At 39.1% G+C, this 19,657-nt stretch overlaps 1 protein-coding gene across 1 annotated transcript in view; it reads left to right on the top strand.

The window, feature by feature from the left end:
- Positions 1–19,657, top strand: part of DENND1B (DENN domain containing 1B) — a gene marked incomplete at its 5' end in the record, with an annotated part of 92,133 nt that overhangs the window by 25,007 nt on the left and 47,469 nt on the right. Inside the window, one exon of the mRNA XM_019618367.2 lies at positions 5,565–5,608. Within this exon, the coding sequence (XP_019473912.1) occupies positions 5,565–5,608 (44 nt within the window). The remainder of the gene's footprint in view (positions 1–5,564; positions 5,609–19,657) is intronic.

Raw genomic sequence — 19,657 nt, 5'->3', positions numbered from 1 at the left:
GAACAAATCATGGTGCAACAGTTCTCAGTAAGGAAATGTAACAAATTATAGCTGACCACAAAAGAGTGCTATCATGCTTAAAAACAAAACGCATTGCTGCAGTTTCTTCAGATGAAACAGGAGAAGAAAGGAAGTGTATCCTAGAGTAGCTGTGAAGTAATTCTGCTGTTCTGTTCATTTCTGATCCAAACCTTGGTTGAGAAGATTCTGGAAAGTTATGAGATGTGGGGGCATTTGGAAGCAGTACATACAAGGGCGAGAGTGGTAGCTTGTCAGGGGAACAAGTGTTTTATGAAGAAAGCATAAAGGAATCTATGGTTGCTTAGTAATGGGAAAAGAAGACTATGGAAGAGAGAGAGCGTGAAAGATCTCTGGAAGGAGAAAGAGCATAGCGTTCTTCGTGAGGAATAATGGCCTTAAATTGCATCTAGAAAGATTCCGGTTAGATTCTACTGAGAATTTTTGAATACTCAAGAGGAAGCTTTGGAATAGATTGCCTGGGAAAGCAGAGAGGTATAAAATAAATACAGAACATCCTTTCTAATGCTGAATTTTTAAATGCAGGACTGCATGACTTTAGACATCTACTGACCATATATCCAAGTGGAGCAGGCCCACGGGGTTCATTGAGTCCAACTCCTGGCTCCAAGCAGTGTGTGGTACTCCATGCCTCAGAGTGGTGTCCAAATGCTCTTTGAATTCTGGCATTTGGGGCCCACCTGGAGATACCTGAGCACCAACCGTGCTTACCAGCTCTGCCTTGGCAGGGTGGAGAGGGGAGACTTGTCTGGTGAAAGCAGTGGATAGTAAGGAGATACAAGGTGTGATTCGCTCACCAAATTCACTGTATGTACTGGACTCACAGTAGATATGATACTCATTATCTATTCTATTGTTATATTTCTTGGTTAAAATGCTTTCTATTAAGCTTCTAAGATGGAATTAATCGACTTCTGATTTATTTATATGTGCATAACCGAAATTTACTCACTAAAACTATTTATTTGCGTAGGCATTTGTGGGGGGAAGTTGTTCTGTGGTTATTATTCAGTGTATGTACTTGGACTGACTGAATCCTCATTTGATGCTTAAAGGGAATTCACTGTGACCTACTGTAGTAGTCTCCTTATTGTATGAGGACAGTTTTTCCTGAAGCTTGCTATGGATATTGTAGCTCAGAGGGTTTTTAGTCATCTTCTTAAGGACATTAAGTTACCTATTCTAAATGGATCCTTTTCTCACATTTTTAAACTAAACCTGGAGGTAAGGCACACACGTGAGTCAAGGTTTTTGAAATTAAATGCTTTTTCAGGAGCCAAAAAAACTTGCCAGCATTTCTTCTTATTCTTCTCCCAAACTTAGATGAGATTATATGCAACGTTAATCAAGCATTGCTGAACTAGAGATGTTATGATAGCAAAATGTTAATTACAATTCGTGACCTTTTAATTAAAACTTCAGTTCAGAAATTAGAGGCTGTGTTGTGTCACTTTCTGCAGCCTTCCTGCAGTGGCGTTCCACCTTGGAGGAGGGCTGAGGGCTGGAGCTCTCCTCTCAGCATATACATAAAGGTTCCAATAGATGCTCACGATTTATGTAGTGGCATGGAATGAGTGAATGCAATGTGCAGCTGTATGGCCCCTGTTACCATACCATGCACTACATGGCCACTCAATGCACCAAGCGATGCTCTTACGAGGCCCCACCAGGGAGCGGCTGATGCAAACAAAGGATGCTCAGGTTTTCCTAGCTTGTGCTGAGCGTGGTCTGGTGTAAGAATAGTCAGTCTGGGCGCAGCAGGTCTAAGAATAACTCCTTGTATACTTACTACTTTATGCTCACACATGCAGCACGCATACATCCTGTGTGCAGCCAACCATTTCTTCTTACCAGCGCACTTGCACAAAAATGGTGCCAAGTGCTTCTCCAAAGAAGTCTGACAGAAGTGGGGAACAAGGAGAAATCAGGTTGTTCCTCAGCTGGCTGCAGCAACAGCTATTTCTGAGTGATTCTCTTCCTCTCACCCATAAAATGAACATAAAATTGTGACCAGCGTTGCCAGATCAGATGAGGTATCTGGACAGTAATCCTCAGGGAAACGAGAATTCAGTCTTTGTAAATCTGCATAAAGTTGGAGAATTGGGTTATGCTTTCTATTTTTATTTCTAAATCGATACCCTTTTGTTTATTCCTCTGTGGTGCTTGTGCAAAGTTGACACAGATGTCAGATGCTGCCCGAGTCTCATTCCGGAAGCAGAAACTAACACCAGCTTCTAAAACAAGCCCAGTCTCTGACTTGGGAAATTAAAAAGCCTCAGGATTTTATGATAGAGGTGCTACTGAGGATCAAGGAACAGATAGAATGCAGTCACTTGAGTTTTGAGGCACCGGTCCCACCAGATGTTCTAAAAAGAAGTATTGTGTGTACTCAATAAAATCATCAGCTGAAAGCCAGTAATAACAGCCGCAAAGCTCTGCTTGGGGCAGGTGGCAAATCTTGGAGTGTAGCTTTTGCTGGATATGCAGCACTGAATGAGTTTCTTGAGTTTAGGTAGGACTGTTTTCTTGAATGTCACCTCTTTTGTGCTTTCAGGAAGTATGCAGAATGTTGTTCTCTTTATTATTATTATTATTTTTTGCTTACCCAATTTTAATTGTCCTGACATGAGGCATAATGCCTTTTTGCCTTAAAGCAAAAGAAAAACACAATGAAAATGAGCACTGTACTTCAGTTCAGTGAAGTGGAATATACTTTCAGGTTCTTGTTTTTACTACTTCAAGTAGCGTTGAGGAGCCCTCGTGTGAAATGAAGATTGCAAAAGGAGAGGACAGTGAGCTGTAGCCACGGGTTTCGTGTCTGTTAGCAATTAGGGCTCCCAAAGAGGTAAGCGGAGGTTCTGGCCTTGCTGCCAGTGTGCACAGCGTGCTCCGGTGAGATGCTGCTTACTCCACAGGCATGTCGTTGTGATATGGAGACATGATTCATTTTCTGACTAAAAATAGTTAGATCCAAGCTTTGCAGATTTCTGAGGTTACTCTTTGTTCCTCTCTGCTTTGTGACGTTCTAAAATTAAGCAGAGAGGTTTTAGTGTTGTGATTACTTCCTTTTCTGAAGATTGATGTTAACTTCCAACGAGCAGGGAAAGAAATGGCCAAATTTCTCTTGAAGTTTATACAATAACTGTTTTGCAAACTGAAAGCATCAAAAATCCCCCACAACTCGACTTTGGTTTCATTACGATGTTGCTAAAATATTCAATAACTGTTTATTATGGAAATGTTGTTAACACCTGCCAAAACAATCTGCTCCATTTCTTAGAAACACAGCTTTCAGCTGGCAACGTTTTGGCAGCCTTTCTCCCTGTGAGCTGCTCAGCACACCTATTGGCTGAGAGTAGCTGTGTATCTCTATAGAAACTGCTATAGGTGGTAGAGAAGATCTGGGCAGAAGAAATGGGTAAAAAGCAACAGGACTAACCACAGATCAGTCTGGATTGCTGTGGCTGTAGCTTTCTGTCCCACATAATGCTCTACCTCTCTCTACTTTTCCTCCTTGGTTCTGGTCCCAAACGGAGGTTTGGGGGATACTGGTTTATTTGGTGCAGGCCTGAAAAGGTTTCAATGGTTGACATGAGCTTGGGGGGCTTCCTGGCCTGATCTGTTGCAGAAGAAAGGTGATGGCATGAGGTTTGGAGCAAGGAGATCTACGTCTAGTAACTTTCTTTTTCATGATGCTAAATCAGAACAAAAATGAGCTCACTAATACTGAGGCCCTCACCTGGTTATTATGTAACTTACATATGTAATACAAAATACACATACAAAATGTGACTTACATACAAAAAGAGTAAGGGGAAAAGCTTTTCTGTTTTAAGTGAGAACTGTATTTATTAGTTCTTTTAGTATACTTTTAGACAGAGGGCTCTTCAGTTTGCTCATTTTCTCTTCCTCCAAAAGTTTTTGTTCCCCCCTTGTAGATGTAAGAAAGCTAATTGTCCAAAATATATATGGATTTTCATAAAGAATGGCTATAGAACTTTGCTGTTGTTCTTAGGATTAAAAATGTGGCTATTTGACTGCTTATTGCAGAAACAGGTTTTTGCCCAAAATCTAAATTAAATGTAAATTCAGTCCAAGTAAGGTTGAGTTGATTGAGGTGAGCTTTGTGTCATCTTCAGGTGCATTTTACGCTGTTAATTTGGCACCTGACCTGGAGCAAGGAGGGGATGCTTGTGGCCTGCTGTCTTCTGCAGCTGGCAAGTGTGGGCCCTGCAGCTGTGTGCAGGGCAGTGGGATGTGAAAATATCATGAAGGATATTTGTCCTTTAAAGCCTCAATTTGCAGCAGCAACCCTATGTGTGTAGGTGAAGGTGAGTAGAAACCTCTGTACTTTGCCAGGAGTGGAGAAGTCTCCAGATTTGATGTGAAGTGCAGCACTCGGAAGGCTTCTGATTGTTCAGGCAGTGCTAGGCTGTAGAGACTGATGTGAGAAATGGAAATCTGGGTGTCTCACAGACCTCAGCTCTTCCAAAGACAGGAATCCCAGCCCCCCCCTGCTGTAGCCTAAGGCTACCAGGCAGTCTCCCCTAGTTCTTGCTCAGGGCTTGCCCTGGTTTCTTGCCCCTGGGAACCTGGGGCTGCTGCCCACAGCACAGAGAGGGTCTGGAGTTCTCACCTGGCTTGTGCATGTGCACTGGTGGGAGCTGCAGAAATCACCCACTTTCCAGGTAGTGTTGTGGTTTGTGCCACACGGTTGGGAAGCAGGGAATTTCACTTGAGCATGGGAGCAGCTAGTTCTGTTAATGGATGCTTTGTGTGCGTTTGTGATGCGCTGTAGTGGGAGGGCACAAGGAAGATATGGTATTGTAGGAGATGAACAGTCTGGAGGATCAAGTGTACGATTCAGTGGTTGAGAAGTTGTGGTTCAGATTGCTGCGTTAGGTGCGTTAACCTGTAATTAATATTATTGTCAATGCATAGCCTAAACAGCACATGATAGTTTTGGCAATTAACGGTAAATATGTAACAACCATAATAGATGAACGGAAGCTTTAAGGTATAGTCTAAATGCTGTTTTTTAAATGGCTCAGAGTGGAAAAATATTCAAATGTGTCCTCTCTCCAACCTATTCCTTGAGTCTTGGGTGTGCTGGCACTGTCTTTAGAATCGCAAAGATCCCTTTTCTGTACATCGTGGAGATGCTTGTTTTCCTCTTCACAGTAGCTTGGATGAGATTTTTTATAATTTCATGTCTTAATTAAATTAAAATGTGAAAATTAAGTATAGGCTTAAAAACTGAAGTGGTCAGGTTAAAAAGAAGAGTTAAATACAGAAGCAGGTTGGTACATTATGCAATCTGCTCACCCGTGTGAAACAATAAACATAGTTTCATAAATATGAAATGCCTCTTTAATAATCCAGCATCTTCCGTAGTTTTCACCTACGTTTTTGTACTTGCCTCAGAGCTTGAAGCTAAGCTGACCCTCTCTTTAATATTAATGTACTCTGACTGTAATACTCTGTTCCTTTGCCTCTGATTAATGCTGTCTGTCAATTATTTACAGATCCAGTGGTACTGTGGAAGTTCCCGGAGGACTTTGGAGACCAGGTTGGAAACATCAGATTGAACTCTTTTTTTAATGTTAGAATAATGATAAAAATGCTCTTCTATTCAGCTACAGGAAGGCAGATGCTAATGATAGCAGTAAGGAAGTCTTCACCCAACTGGTGGCTCGGTGATTAGGATGCCTTTGTGACAGGAATACTCAATAGCAGTTTCCCAGCTCTGTATACCGTACTACTTCTATCACCCTGGTTTTTAGATAGCTCACTTTATAAGCTGTTTCTGTTGAGAGTGTGGTCTTGTTTAACTTGTTCTAATATTAAAAATGGAGAAAATATATCGGCCAAAATTTCTTAATATCAAGAAGCCAAATATTGTTATGAACTTGTGCCAAAAGAACCTTATCAAATCAAGCAAGCAAAAAAGCTGAAGTCCTCCGTAAGATTTGCTTTGTCATTTTAATGTCAGAACCTTTTCTCCCTTTAATCCTTTGCAATGCAGAATGGTGTATATTTAATATTATTGTAGAGATGCCATAATTACTTAGTTTAAAAAAAAAATTGCCAGCCCCTTATAAAAGTCAATGCTCTACGCTTACTGAACTGGATAGCACGAGTGCCCCAGCTTCTGGCTATGAATTAATCTTTATAGGAAAGTGTATACACGCAGGGCTGATGTGTTTTTTCACTGTTCTAGTAACAACAATGCTGTTAACTAGGATTATTTTGCCCAAAATATTTGTATTAAAAAAAAAAAACTCTTAAGTTTGTGTTCTGTGGCCTAAATTTCTGTTATGATTATATGATTCTAAGTTGTTTATTATTTCAAAAACTTGGAAATGAGTTTTTTTCAATGGAAATATTTCTCTTTTTCTAAAGAAAAGCATATGAAAAGAATTAGAATAAATTTGTCTGTATTTGCCTTTCTTTTAGACTGGTACCAAATCCAACATATTCTTCATTGCTAGTGTCCCTACAACAGATGATCTGGAAGTAATTTTTTACACTAGATCTTCATTTAATTTGTTTTTTTTTTTTTTGAATCAATAGTACAAGATTCTATATAGCCAGCCATAAGTTGATTCATGATGAAAGGAATAAATATACAAGTGTAGAAGGTAGAATGTCTGGTTAGGGAATAGCATCAGTCAGAAAGGTGTAGCTTGTAAGATAGTGATAAATGGTATATGAGGAAAGGTGTGTTCTTGTATGTTCTTAGCTTGACATTCAGTGAGTTTTGATAATTTTCCGAGCTGCAGGAGGATTGTCTTCATTCTGATTTAAATTCTTTTCTGGTTTTTGTTCTTTTTGTGTTGCTTAAGATAGACTTGATTTAAAAAAAAAAAAAAGAAATTATGTATGAAGAAAAATGGAGCTTATTCAGTGAGTAGAAGGTTATTCAAAGAACAGCTGGTGTAGAAATATGATTAGAAGATGAAGCCCCCTAAAAACTGGAAGGGAATCATATGGAGATGCAATAGAGACATACCTAATCTGGAGAGAAAAAAAAAAGAGTCCCCGGGCAGTGATCTGCCTTTGAGTTCAGAAAAGCCTGTGCTTGCATGCTGAGTGGTATCGGGAATCCAGTATTTCAGGTAGATTGCTTCTCTTCCTGGAAAACAGTGTGGTTTTTGTCCTCTTTCTTACAAAGGAAATCTTCCTGCTGGAAACACTGGGTTTGAGCAGAATACATTGCAGCTTATGTAGCAAACCCCCGGGCTGAAAGATGGAGTGCAGTCAGCAGGCTCTTCTGTGCGCATGTGTGCATGTGCATATTGAACTCTGTAGGTTTGTACTGCAGATCTGTGCATCTACAGATATCATTTTCTATAATGAGCTGTCAGTAAAACTATCAAGGATAATATGAATGGAAGTTTGATGGCAGGATATTTAAAAGAAAAAAAGAATGTTCTCAACTCTATTTTTCTGTCATTTCTATTTTAAATGTAAGACGCACGAGTTAGTTTTTGGATGTATCCCAAAGAATCGTCTTTCCTAAATCCAAGGGCTGTCTGTTTGCACAGTGATGTGATAACAGTGGGCAAAATATTTTCCTCTCTTCCTGTGTTTTTCTACAGTTTATCATGTCACCTTTTTGTTGCTTTCATAATGCAAAGAAAACTTGTCTATGCCACTTTGATTTGTTCCTCCTCTTTCCCACATTCTTCCTCTCAGTATGCCTCTCAGAACTTCCCAGTGCTTACTTGTTCCTATGTCTGCTTTATTCTTGAGGCTGGTGAACGGTGGATCTTGATATACTATCACACACCAGAAGCTCAATGAATGATGGAGTTGCAGGTTACTATTGCGCTGGCGTTAGACACAAGTTGGACAACATTGAAGAAATACTGAATCATCTTATTGTTGTGGGGAAAATGGAGGACTCTTGATTTGAGTGCGTACAGGTCTTCAGTTTGAACACTTAGTCCTCACCCAATGTGAGCTTGAGAGGTTGGATTGTAGCTTCTTAATGGAATATTTTGTACTTAAAATATACTTCCCATGTGTATGCCTACAGGCATCTTGCATTTCCAAAACTCCTCTTGGAGTGACATTTTCATGGTAAGATGAATTTGTTTTAGTCTTGTAATTCTTGTGTTTATTCAGACAGGTTAGACCAGTGTTTGATTTCAACTTTGCAGGCTCGCTTTCATAAAGAGGCCTATGCAGAGAAAATTATAACACTACAATTTCTGGAAGAAAAAAATGGATTCTTAGAAATGAGGTATTTCTTAACGTGCTTTAGGGAAACGGACCAAATTAAAAGAAAAGCAAAACAGAAAAAAACCCTTTGCTTCCTGAATGAGACAGTTCACAACTATTTAAAAATCAAATGTGTTATTGCACAGAAAATGTCATCCAACACAACTGAGATCTAGAAATGCTGCTGCATTCACCTGGCAGTAGAAGTGGTAGCCAGTGCCTTACTGATGTCTGATGTGCCTAGACACTGCCAGTATGCCTCCGTTTGTAGCTCTTCTGGAAATAAAAACATTCAAGCTCCTGGAAACTTCTTTGGGTTAAAATGTTTCTGGGGAAAGCATAGCACTGGCACGAAAAAAGGTCAAGAGTGCCAAAAGTGCTGGGGAGGTGCTAGGAGCTCTTTCAGTTGCAGGGTATGTTTCTGGTAAGTAAATGGTGTGTGCAGCTGTGAAGGTAGACCCCAGCATGGGGGACCAATCCTTAACCATAAGGCAGCCAAGGGCAGTTTAAACATGTGCACGATGCGTTCAGTAGTACCGGGAACAGCATGCTGACAGGCTGTTACAATGAGGAATTCAGTTCACTATTGTCATGTGGGAGATAGTTAAAGCTTCTGTGTGTAATTCAAAAAAGAAAAATTGTTGTGTTTTTTTTTTTTTGAAAGATGGACAAAGATTTTCCTTAATCTGTATGCCAAAGTTTTCTGCCTGTTACATTAGGCTTCATCCTTTTCTTTTTATCTTGTCTTAACCTGTGAGGCATTTGAAGTTTAATGTTTCTTAACAGCAGTAGTTCTTATAACTGTTTTAGCTGTGTAAGAATTCAGTAGCTTTTCACTTTTCCCCTTGCTGGTTATTCTCTCAAAATGATGTCCATCTGCAGTAAGTGCCAGAATGTGTAGATGGTTTATAGAAAAACTGTTTCACTGAGTAGTTTATTTTTTCTCATTCAATCTTCATAGTAGCACAGTAGTTTCTTCAGTCTGCGACTTCTCTGCTGGTGGAAAAAAGTCACACCTAAGAAGGCAATGCTAATAGCTAATAGAGCAGGAAACCAGAACCCACTTCCATAATACTATCTAAGTATAGGGATGATTGATTAATAAAGAATTGAGTCTCTGCATTAGATTGCTGCATAGACTTTATCCTATCTGCTCCCACTCTTTGCTTCTCAGGCAAGAAAACCGAAACTGCTTTTTTTTGTCAGGCCTTTCCCATAACCTGCAGATGAGTAATCCATCTGGGTTAGGAATATTGCATCTCATCTGAGGTGTCTGTACTGTTTTCTACAAAGTTGCTGTAATTGTCCTCACATTTTTCTTTCATCTTATATCGTAATTTCTAGTTTTTATTTTTGTTATTGCTGATTATGTACAACTCATTGCTGAAAAGTGAGTAAAAAGCCTTATTCCTTAACCTATGGTGAACCCTTTTATTTGGAATTACATACATGTAAATCTATCCGGTGTAAATCAGATCATCCATGCAAATTAGTGTATAAATATCTTTACTTATAGATGTGTCTGTAAATGCTAGTTGTTTAAGGGCTAACTCTTGTAAAGTTATATTTTAGTCTTCAACCTTCAACCAAGGAAATCTCACACTTTACTTTGCGTGTGTGTGTGAACTACTGAAAGTTAAGGCAAGTTTATATGAATATCTGGTCAGAGCCCAAGTGTTCAGATTATTGCAGGACTGAAAATTCCATTGCATGAAGCATGGTAGAAATTCTATGAGTGAGGTCATCGTGGAAAATATTTTATTATTCTTTCAAGGGTTTAAAGTAGAGCGTAAGTTTTACTAAAAAACTAAATCTCAGCAAGTCCTGTTGTCTGGGCCAGAATAACTCATGGAATTCAACTGTAATGATTCTGTGTTCCTGTGTGCTGTCCTGAGAGAGCAGCACCAGCCCAGGAGCTGTGAGGCAGCTGACATTCTTGTCAAGGCTGCAGGCATGCTGTTAGGGGACGCATATCACAGTCTCCTTGAATTTGATGGCTTTGTTCTGTTGTTCTGCTGAGGCACTAAATATGTTTCAAATTTTTATGTTAATTAGTTTGGTGCTTTTTTTTTAATTTATTAGTAAATCATGGAAATAGTTTGGGGATCTTTGTTGTTTGCTTATTAATAAGCAGTTAGTATTTGGGTACACTGGTATGAGAAAGGAGGAATCAATTACATAGGTTATTAGTTTTCGCAAGTACTTTGTTGTCTAAACATTACAAGTTCTTGCTTATTTTAAAATATCTATGGACTTGAATCCTGTAAACATCGGGGAAATGATTAACCCAACTGATGGCAACTTTGCATGTTACAAGTGAGCTCTGTCAAGTTAAAAGAACTTCCTCTGATATCCTTAAGTTCGTTTTTCTTGTTTGAAAAATATTCTTCTCCAGGGTGTTGTGTCTGTATGGCAGCAATGATCTCCATATATGTGAATCAGCAGATAGAATGTTTTTCTGCTGCTAGTCTGAGGTGTATTTAGAAATACAAGTGAACAGCTAAAATGTTTGAATGAAAGATGTCTATCTTGTTCTGATAAATATTCTTTGGAATGACCACTCATCTAGACATGCTGGGAACACCCAGAATTGCTGATACTTCAGCATCTCTTGAACTGTAAATATTCCAAGATACTTTCTCAGTGACTTGATTAAAAAATAAAATAAAATCATCCCAACAGACAGAATGTGTCTTTACTGTGAGACTTTTATTTTTAAAACATAGCAGCCCAACACAGAAAACTTGAACTTTCTTGAAATTCTGAGAACAGGTGGCAACGTCAAGTATACTTGTTGTCAGGATTGTAGCAGTTTTGTTTCATAGAGCTTTTGAGTTCAAGATGCTGATCAGCATATGGTACTGGCTAGCTGCATCTCTACCAGCTCTTTTGTTATCTTGTTATTGTTACAGGTCTTAATGACAGTTGTAAGCCATAGTTCTGGATGCAGGGGTTAGTCCACCCTGGGGAGGAGAGGGAGAAACAGCAGTGTGTGGATTATGGAAATATGAATTGATCTAAAAAGCAGCTCTCTTGTAATAGAATGGGACTCAAAGAAAGACTGGGGAGAAGCTGGTGAAAAGACGATGGAATATGATGTGAAAATGATCATTTGAATGCTTTCCTTTTCATTCCCAGCTGCTGTGTTCTGGTGAAAAGGCATGCATTTGTATATCTTAAGGCTGGGTGAAAAAGGGCCAGATGAATGGAATTACTTGTTAGATATGTTTTCATTTTGAGACAAATTATGTGCATTTTAATAGACTGTATGCATACGTTAGCCATTTTTGATCATACAGCTGTGATACTGGGGGACTACATTTTATTAAAGATGTTCCTTTCTGTTTGCTTAAATAAGTATAGTATTAATATTTGGCTGTCGTTCAGATATAGCTTATCAGCCCACCAAAAATAACTGTTAGTGATTTGGCTTATTCTTGCCTTCTTCAGTGATGTGCCAAACGAAAGAAGAAAAGATTAATTGATGGCTGAAACAGTGATGACAATCATTTGGAACAGCCCCCAAAAAGACTGCCAAACTGTCATGTATGATGTCATTGTTGACTGACCTCGGTTGCCCTCAGAATATTCCAATCTTGTGTCACTGTATTTTGTATTATATGCTTACTTATACTCTCTCATTTACTTGCTTAGTTCCCTCGATGCATTTTTGTCTTCCTTATGGTGCTTCTGTTATACTTTCAGCATTGTTTTTGTCTCAAGCTTACTGCTGTTCTTTGAGGACCATCCTAATTATCTCAGTCTCTTTTTATAGTAGGTACTGGATGTTATGTTCTTGAATCCAGTGTTTAGCGTTTAAGTCTTGAAGTGTTGCTTAAACTAATCAGTTTACATTTTGTGAAATAACTTCTATTTACTTTGTGTTTATATTAGGAAGGTGTCTGAGTCAAATATTGTGACATAAGTGTGATGAAATCCAGGAACCAGGGCACTCTGGTCCCAAAGAAGGAGGCTGGTCACTGGCTTTGTCTGAAGCAAGACCAAGGGGAGGGTTGTTGGTGGGCAGCTACTGAAGGGGTCCGGGCTGCAGCCCTGGGGCCATGGGCAAGGAATGAGGGAAGGTGAAGGCTTTAGGTCAGTGATCAGGACGGAAGTCAACAATGTTTTTTTAATTTTATGTAAGAATTATTTCTCGTACTCTTCTGTAAGTATTTGCAAGGCTTTGTGAAATAGTGCACTTGAACGAGTGAATTTATTTGCTTTTTCTTAGCTGAATTTGTTTCGTCTGAGTCAGTCTGTGTACAGTTATTAGCAGAAATACAGTTGGTAACATAAGATCACATCTGAGGAATAATCATCTCTGAAGTCATAGTGCATCCTGATGTCTGTCTCGTGTCCTTCAGTGGTATGGCCACTGTTAGAGGAAACAATGGGAAGTGCAATGCAGCTCTAGAGCATTAGGCCAGTTAAGGTCAGGAACTGGGGAGAACTCCTTCTGTTCATAGTAGGAAAAAGTAAGTGTGGTGTGGTGAATGTTTGGGATAGGCCTGCGTACTGATGGTTCTGTCCTGCATGTAAGGGAAGCAGGCAGTGACCTTCGCGCATGGGAGAGCCTGTGTTTCCTGGCCTACTGCTGGGTGTGGCTGCCTTCTCCTCAGAGATGCTACTGATATTCTGCTGTGCTGCTGGCCTTGGCTGAGCTGACCAACTTTGTGTGCACTTGAAGAAGCAGTGACCTGATGGTGCTGCAGAATGAACTCTAGCAAAGATGCAGAGACCCAGAGTGAAATGATCCAGGCCCTTCCAGCCACAGGTGAAATGAAATGAATGTACACTGCTCGTTTCCTTGAGGAAAATCACATGTACCTGTGTGTCGGTTGCTTTTATTTCTATGTGATGGCCATCTATCTGTATCTGGTGCTAAAAGAGAGATGCTGTAGTGTGGTTGCTTTTTCTCTTCCTCCTTGTGGTTTTGTTGCTTCTTCTCTTTTGCTTTTTGATGCTGTCAATAGCATTCGGATTTGTACTGAGTAACACTTTCTTTTGCAATTGTCTTTTACTGCTACTAGTGATTTTTTTGTTGAGCTGTTTTATAGTAAGTTTTATAGTAAGGCTTAGAATTTGACTTGGAAAATGAGAATAAAAATATCTCAAATAATAGTAATTATGAAACAATTCTCCCAGTGGTTCCTTAGAAACTGACTTCCTTTCCCAGTTCCTTTTCTTTTGGCCAAAGATCCTTCTAGCTTAAGAAGTTCAGCCCATGTGCCAAACGGGTTTCACTACCTTTTATGCTACCACGTGGTTCATCTACTTCCGCTACTACTGATACACAGCAGCGTGCACTACCTTGCACTGTAAATTTAGAGCCTGCTCAAGTGGTTGGTTCTTGGAACATCTCACATCATTTATCAGTGTAAGTCACTACTACAGATATTCTATTTGGATGCTATGCCAAGATCATTCATTCATTTATGTGGTACTTTGTATTAATTACTTCTAAGGTTCTGTATTACAAAGAAAAATATAATTTCACCGTAACTTGTGCTGTGCAGTAATTTTTTTGAGGAAAAAAAGATGGGAAGTTCTGATCCTGGAAGAGCATCACCTTTTTGCTGTGTGTCTAAGACAGCTTGTCCATTGAGCTGTATATTAATAAAACGTCACTTATCTTATTCCCTACTATGTGTTGATAGAAAATTTTCTGTCATACTAATGTTGTTTTTGTACAAAATGCAGTGAACTTCAAGGTAATGAATACTATCTTAAAAGTTAAATACGTCCTCCATAGTGTTTCATCTCAAGAGTGGAGATGGAAGAGTGCATTTCTTTCCACATTCTCTCAGTCCATGCGTTTGATTGGTGCATGCCATACAACTATTTTGTTATGATGCTAGGTCTGTATGCAGAAATATTATTTCTCTTGCTCACTTTCATCACCAGTTATTGAATAGATGGTAATATTTTAATCTATACTTACACTAACGAGAACTACCTTTGAGAAGAAGAACGTTATTGATTTTTAGGTTTCTAATTAGAGTTCCAGAAAAATCAAGGGTTCTTTTTGTGGGTAAATTAATCTGCACTGAAGTTCTTATTGTCTTGGCTATTCTATTATTTGTGACTGCGCTCTCGATATCTTACTGTCCACTGTAGCATACAGATATGACTTAGTTATAACTGTTTAATTGTTCCTGAACCTTATCATGTAGATAAGTGGAGAATCCAAGGTTTGTAATGCAGTGAAAAATCTCAGTTCTGAAACCTTAGGAAGCCTTATTCTTCAGTCTTTCAGTGTCTTTTGAAGTACCAGAGTTAGTTATGTATTTGTTCTTTTCTCCTTCTATAAAGTGCCTTTGAGGGATGCTCTACCCCCCCCTAGAATCTCATTCAGATCAACTGTGTCAGGATTGAATTAGGTGACCAGAAATGTATGCTATCTGCAACTTAATCTAAAAATCACAATTTAAAAAGCAGGTTTGTTCTGAGGGAGCTGGGTTTGCCTATTCTGTTTTTTTTTTATTATTTTTTTTTATAAATGTAGCACAGAAGCTCTTGTGTCATGCAGTTGAGTTACCCCACCGTTTTAGAATAGTTTTATTCATCCTTGGTGTTACGCTGTGAATGAAATGGTATTGTATGCATGTGACTTCCATGGACCTACCCTATAATTACAACTAGCAAGCCAATTAGTAATAGCTATTAATTATTAATATCTCTTACGTTATTTCAGAGAGTTCTTCATAATTTGCCTTTAGACCTAGAAGAAAATTTGAAAACTCCAAAGGCGAAAACCAATAAGGTTAACTACTTTGATCTTCCCAATGTATAGAGTGGGGACTCGTTTCTTAGCCTGGAAAACTTTGTTTCAAAGGATGTGTAAAAGCTGGAGAACGATACTGCTTGTGCTTCAGAGACCTTGTACGAATCATACAGTGCTTTCCATTCTCTTTTTTACAAGAAACTTTGAAGTCCTGTAAATTCTGAGTCATATTTACACTTTATTTAACAAATGTAGAAGTGGTAGCTGAATTACTTCAAACTGGAGACTACTGAGTTTCATAGTGCAATGTTTTCAGAAAAGAAATGACAAAATCCATGTAGTTTAATGCAACAATGAAATGCTGTACCTTAAGGTACATTTTCTCAGTTATTTCTCAAAAAGGTTTTGCATCTCCACCCTAAACCATTTGCATTTGTTTTTTATATGCTTTCCTTTATGTGTGTAAGAGGAATACTCTGAAAGCAGCTGGTAACTTGTTTTTTTACCCTATGAAATTAGTAGATGATCAACAGAATGATGCGTATTGCACATGAAGGTTAAAAATAGTTATGGAGGCCTGCTAATAATTTCCATACTTTAAACTTGGATTTCCGTGAACGTGATTTAAGATAAAAAATTTTTTTTGTTATTCAAACCATTTGGGCATTACTTTATTGTAGCTACTACTTTTTGATGAGATTTTTAGCAGAGGTAACAGCTAAGTCTTTGAAATATAACTACTGCTGCTAGCTTCACAAGGGTCCCTGCTGTGGGTGTGTGCAGCTTCACAAAAAGGAAAAGGAAAAGTCAGCCGTGAGGACAGAGCAGCCTGCCTTTTCATGGACTATTTTATGTAGAAGCATTAGAATTTCACCTTAGTAGAGCCATAATGATGAAGGGCTCAACACTGCAAGATGCTAAGCAGCCTGGCTTTGATTTAAGAATAAATCTAAATCTGTGCTTAACCTGAAACATTTAAATATTCCCATTGAAGTTGCTGCTTTGAGTCAGAAATATGTCGTGACAGTCTTAAATCTCAGGATCACTTGTTTGTATGTTTGAACTGACATACGATGACAAAAAAACTGTGGTACCAAACGGTGGGGAGAAAGTCCCAGAGAGTAAGTTGGGTTAAAACTGAAGTTGAGGAGGCTAGGAGATGAACATGGAGATTTCAGTATGGAAACTGCTAAGAGGGATTTTCTTCCTTGGATGGAAGATTGAGAGAGAGGTGAATAGGGATAGGAGGTTCTTGGAAGAGTTTTGAAGGACAATTAGGTGAAACGCTAAAGCAGAATAGCAAGTAGTTCTTGTCAGTAAGGAAAAAAGAGAAACAATGTTTAATAATGTATGCAACAAAGACAAAAAAAGTTCCCCTTTTGGTGAGGGCGGAGGAGGGTCTTTACAGAAGGAGGATAGATAAATAAGAAGACAAGAACTAGGAAGTTATGGAGGAAGAAAACATTTGAAGAAAAAGGATAGCGGGGAAAAAGGCACAAAAATGTTTTATCTAGGTTGATGACGATTTGACATCTTGGAATTCAAGATAATAGAGATCAGTAGTTTTTTGAGCACTGATTAACGTTTTTGTCAATCTTATCTGGATTGTGTCATTCCATAGTTTGAATTCTATTGCATACTACCAATCTTATTTAGGCCTTTTCTTCCTGGGTATGCTGACAGACCTATGGAGTGAACACGTTGTGACATCTTAGACTGTCCCCTTTTTGAGAGATGCTGATTCTATAAGTAGAACAGATCTAGCTGGGGATCTAACTGCTTGGGGGTGGGCTTATACTGCAGATAAATGCAGAAATAGTGGAAAGGAGGCAGGACTTTTGCTAAAAAAAAGTGTATAAATTGCCATTTTTGAAGTGATTCAGTGTTCTGAATGTCTTAAAACGTTCCTACTGTGGAGAACATTTTCAATCCCTTAAGAGAGATTTGCATGAAAAAATTTGGGTTTTCTTTCCTCTTAAATGTGAACTGCAGAATATTACAAGAACAAAAAAATTGCTGGGGAGAGTAGTTCCCAGTAGTCCTTCTAATTTTAGAAATTAATTATATTTGATGTCAATAATTAAATATTTCAGTAGTGTAGTATCATGTAGTCAGCTTAATTTCTGGTGATTCATCAAGCTTTGTCTGCATTTAAAGAGAAAAAGAACCTGTTGAAGGGTGTAAGTTGAAGTGGGGGGGAAAAACTCATGAACTCGCTCCTACTTTTGTAGGGATGCACTAAATGTGCTGGTTCTGTAATACACATCGAAACCAGTGAAATCTTTCTATGGAGACAGTTCTTCCACTTTCAGTTGCTGTGAGATACCCTCTAAAACTCACTGTACTGTACATTTAAATGTACACAGCTACATGTTTGCAAATGGACTTGTCTGAGGTATCTGTTTCCATTTCCACTTAGCAAATTAACAGTCAGAGCCACGTATGTTCTTGCTTCCCTAACCTGTGTGTGATGTCATCGCTGCTTTGTGGGATGAAAACATAAAAAGGGAAACACATGGAAATCGTAGCTTCACTGAGCTAAGCAAGGCTTGTTGGTGGGGGGTCAGAATTCCTTCTGTTGCCTGGAGTGTTAAGGGTACCAAGTTTTGAAATTCCAGTGCTTTGAAATTGCAGCCAGGGAAAGGTGAATTTGTTCTTAGCTGAAGACTGTAGAGCATGAATCAAATAATTGTTTGCAGTTCTGATTATGAACTTCTAAAGATTTCCTTTCAATTGAATATGATATTAAAAATAAAAAAGAGAATTTCCTCAGTGAGGAGTAAGCTGCAATCTGGAATGTAAACAGCACATCTACCCATTAATTTTGCATAAGGATAAGGTTGAGTTGCTAGAACTTTTTTTCTAGGAAAATGGTGTGTGATTTCAGAAACATCATCTACTACCTCTACTACCTTTTCCATTGCTTGTAAAATGATGATACGCAGACCTTGCTGTGTGGGTATAAAACAAACCAAGGAATGCTGAATAATTCTTACTCTTTAAGTGTCTGTATTATCTCTGTGTATAATCAGTGAGTAGGAACAGGCTTGGACTGTGTAGAGCAATTGGTGCAGTAATTAATAAACCCACTGGACCATGAATGCGTGAGAGGGCAACTTGCTGCTGATATGCTATAGATATAAGTATTTTCTTAAATACTATTTCCATTTTTTGAACTTTTTGTGAGGGGAACAGTGTGCTGTAGTTGGTATGATATAGATTTTGTGGTTTTATTCTTTGCATTAGAGTTTGTGTAAGGAGTGAGATAGCAATCCTTTGACTTAGTAATTAAAATCAATTGTGTATGTGACTGTATGAGTTTATTCAGTGTTTCAAAGCAAATATGTGCTCTTTAACTTGTTTCTTTTTTTTACCTACATCTTTTTAGTTTCCTCCGTGCACACACTTTCCTTTCCGAAACAGCGACTGTTTTCTGAAACTAACACTGTGAGAGCCCAGAGTGGTGCTAATCACGAGGCAGTGTGAATGGAGGATAGCTTGCTTTCTGAACATTTGACAACCTTTTGTTTTCAGAGATAAATGCACACTTATGAAGCTTTTAAAATAAAAGATGATAAATGCATTATGCTTTTTCAGAGGATGTGCGTTTTGACTCAAGTGCAAGTCCTGTCTGAGTTGTGGATCGGTGAAGACAATTACTTGTTAGGAAGCAGAGTTCAATGTTGCTCAGTAGTAAGGTTATTGACTTGAACTGTACACTGATAGTGGCTGCTTATGTGGATATGTGAATAACAGCCATTTGCATTTTAAATCTGTCTAGAAGCATCTTGGGGGCATCTTATTTTTCCTCCATCTTAAAAATCTGACTAACACCTGTAATTAAGGGGGAAAGCAGAGCCCTGGAAGCGAGGTAGGACTTGCAGCCATTGATCTGTGTAAACCCAGCTTACGCTGTCAGGGGAAAAGCAGTCAACTGCTGAGCTGCTTTGTCACTGACATAAGCTGGGAGAGGATTTTTTTTTGTCTATGCTGTTTATACACCAGTCTATAGACCTGCTGGCTGCTTGAATTTTAAAGAGCGGCGAGGTTTAAAGACCGCTCCCTGAGGGATGCTGCCGCCAGTTGGGAAGCGAGCGGAGCTGCCCCGCAGGAGCTGAGCGTGTGCCGGGGGCGGCGTGAGGCCTTGCTGTCCTGCGGCCGGAGGCACGCGTCGTCCTCAGGTCACCGGCTGGGCTGCTGAGCTGCCCCTGGGCTTGGGGCTGGCTCTTCCTGTGGGATCGTTTATTCTGAGAGGATGCGCTGGGGGGCTGGAGTGAATATGTTCCTCTGCCCTGTTCTAAATCATTTCTGAGATCAACAGGCAGCAAGCCCAACTCTCAGTAGTACGGAGAAAAGAACTTACTATAGTGTGAATATAGGTGCAGATTTGGAAGGAGAATTCGAGTGTGAGATAGTGAGGCCCCTTCCCAAAGCACGGCACGGTGTGCTCAGACCCCTCTCCTTCTGTGCTGGGAAAGCTGGATTCTGTAAGATTTCTTGAGCGCTCTTATGTGACTTAGAAACTCTTGAAAATTTTTCATTCTGTACTATTAGCTGACGTAGTGGAGCATCATGTATCTTTAAGATGTTGCAGCTAATAATGTGTGTTGTATTAGAAGGATTCATTTCTGTCTACTTCTTTTCCTGGACTTTTCAGCTCTCGCTGAT

This window comes from Meleagris gallopavo, chromosome 10 (genome assembly GCF_000146605.3).
Source record: "Meleagris gallopavo isolate NT-WF06-2002-E0010 breed Aviagen turkey brand Nicholas breeding stock chromosome 10, Turkey_5.1, whole genome shotgun sequence".
NCBI lineage: Eukaryota > Metazoa > Chordata > Aves > Galliformes > Phasianidae > Meleagris > Meleagris gallopavo.
Note: the sequence above shows the minus strand (reverse complement) of the source record. Positions and strands in the feature narration are given on the sequence as shown.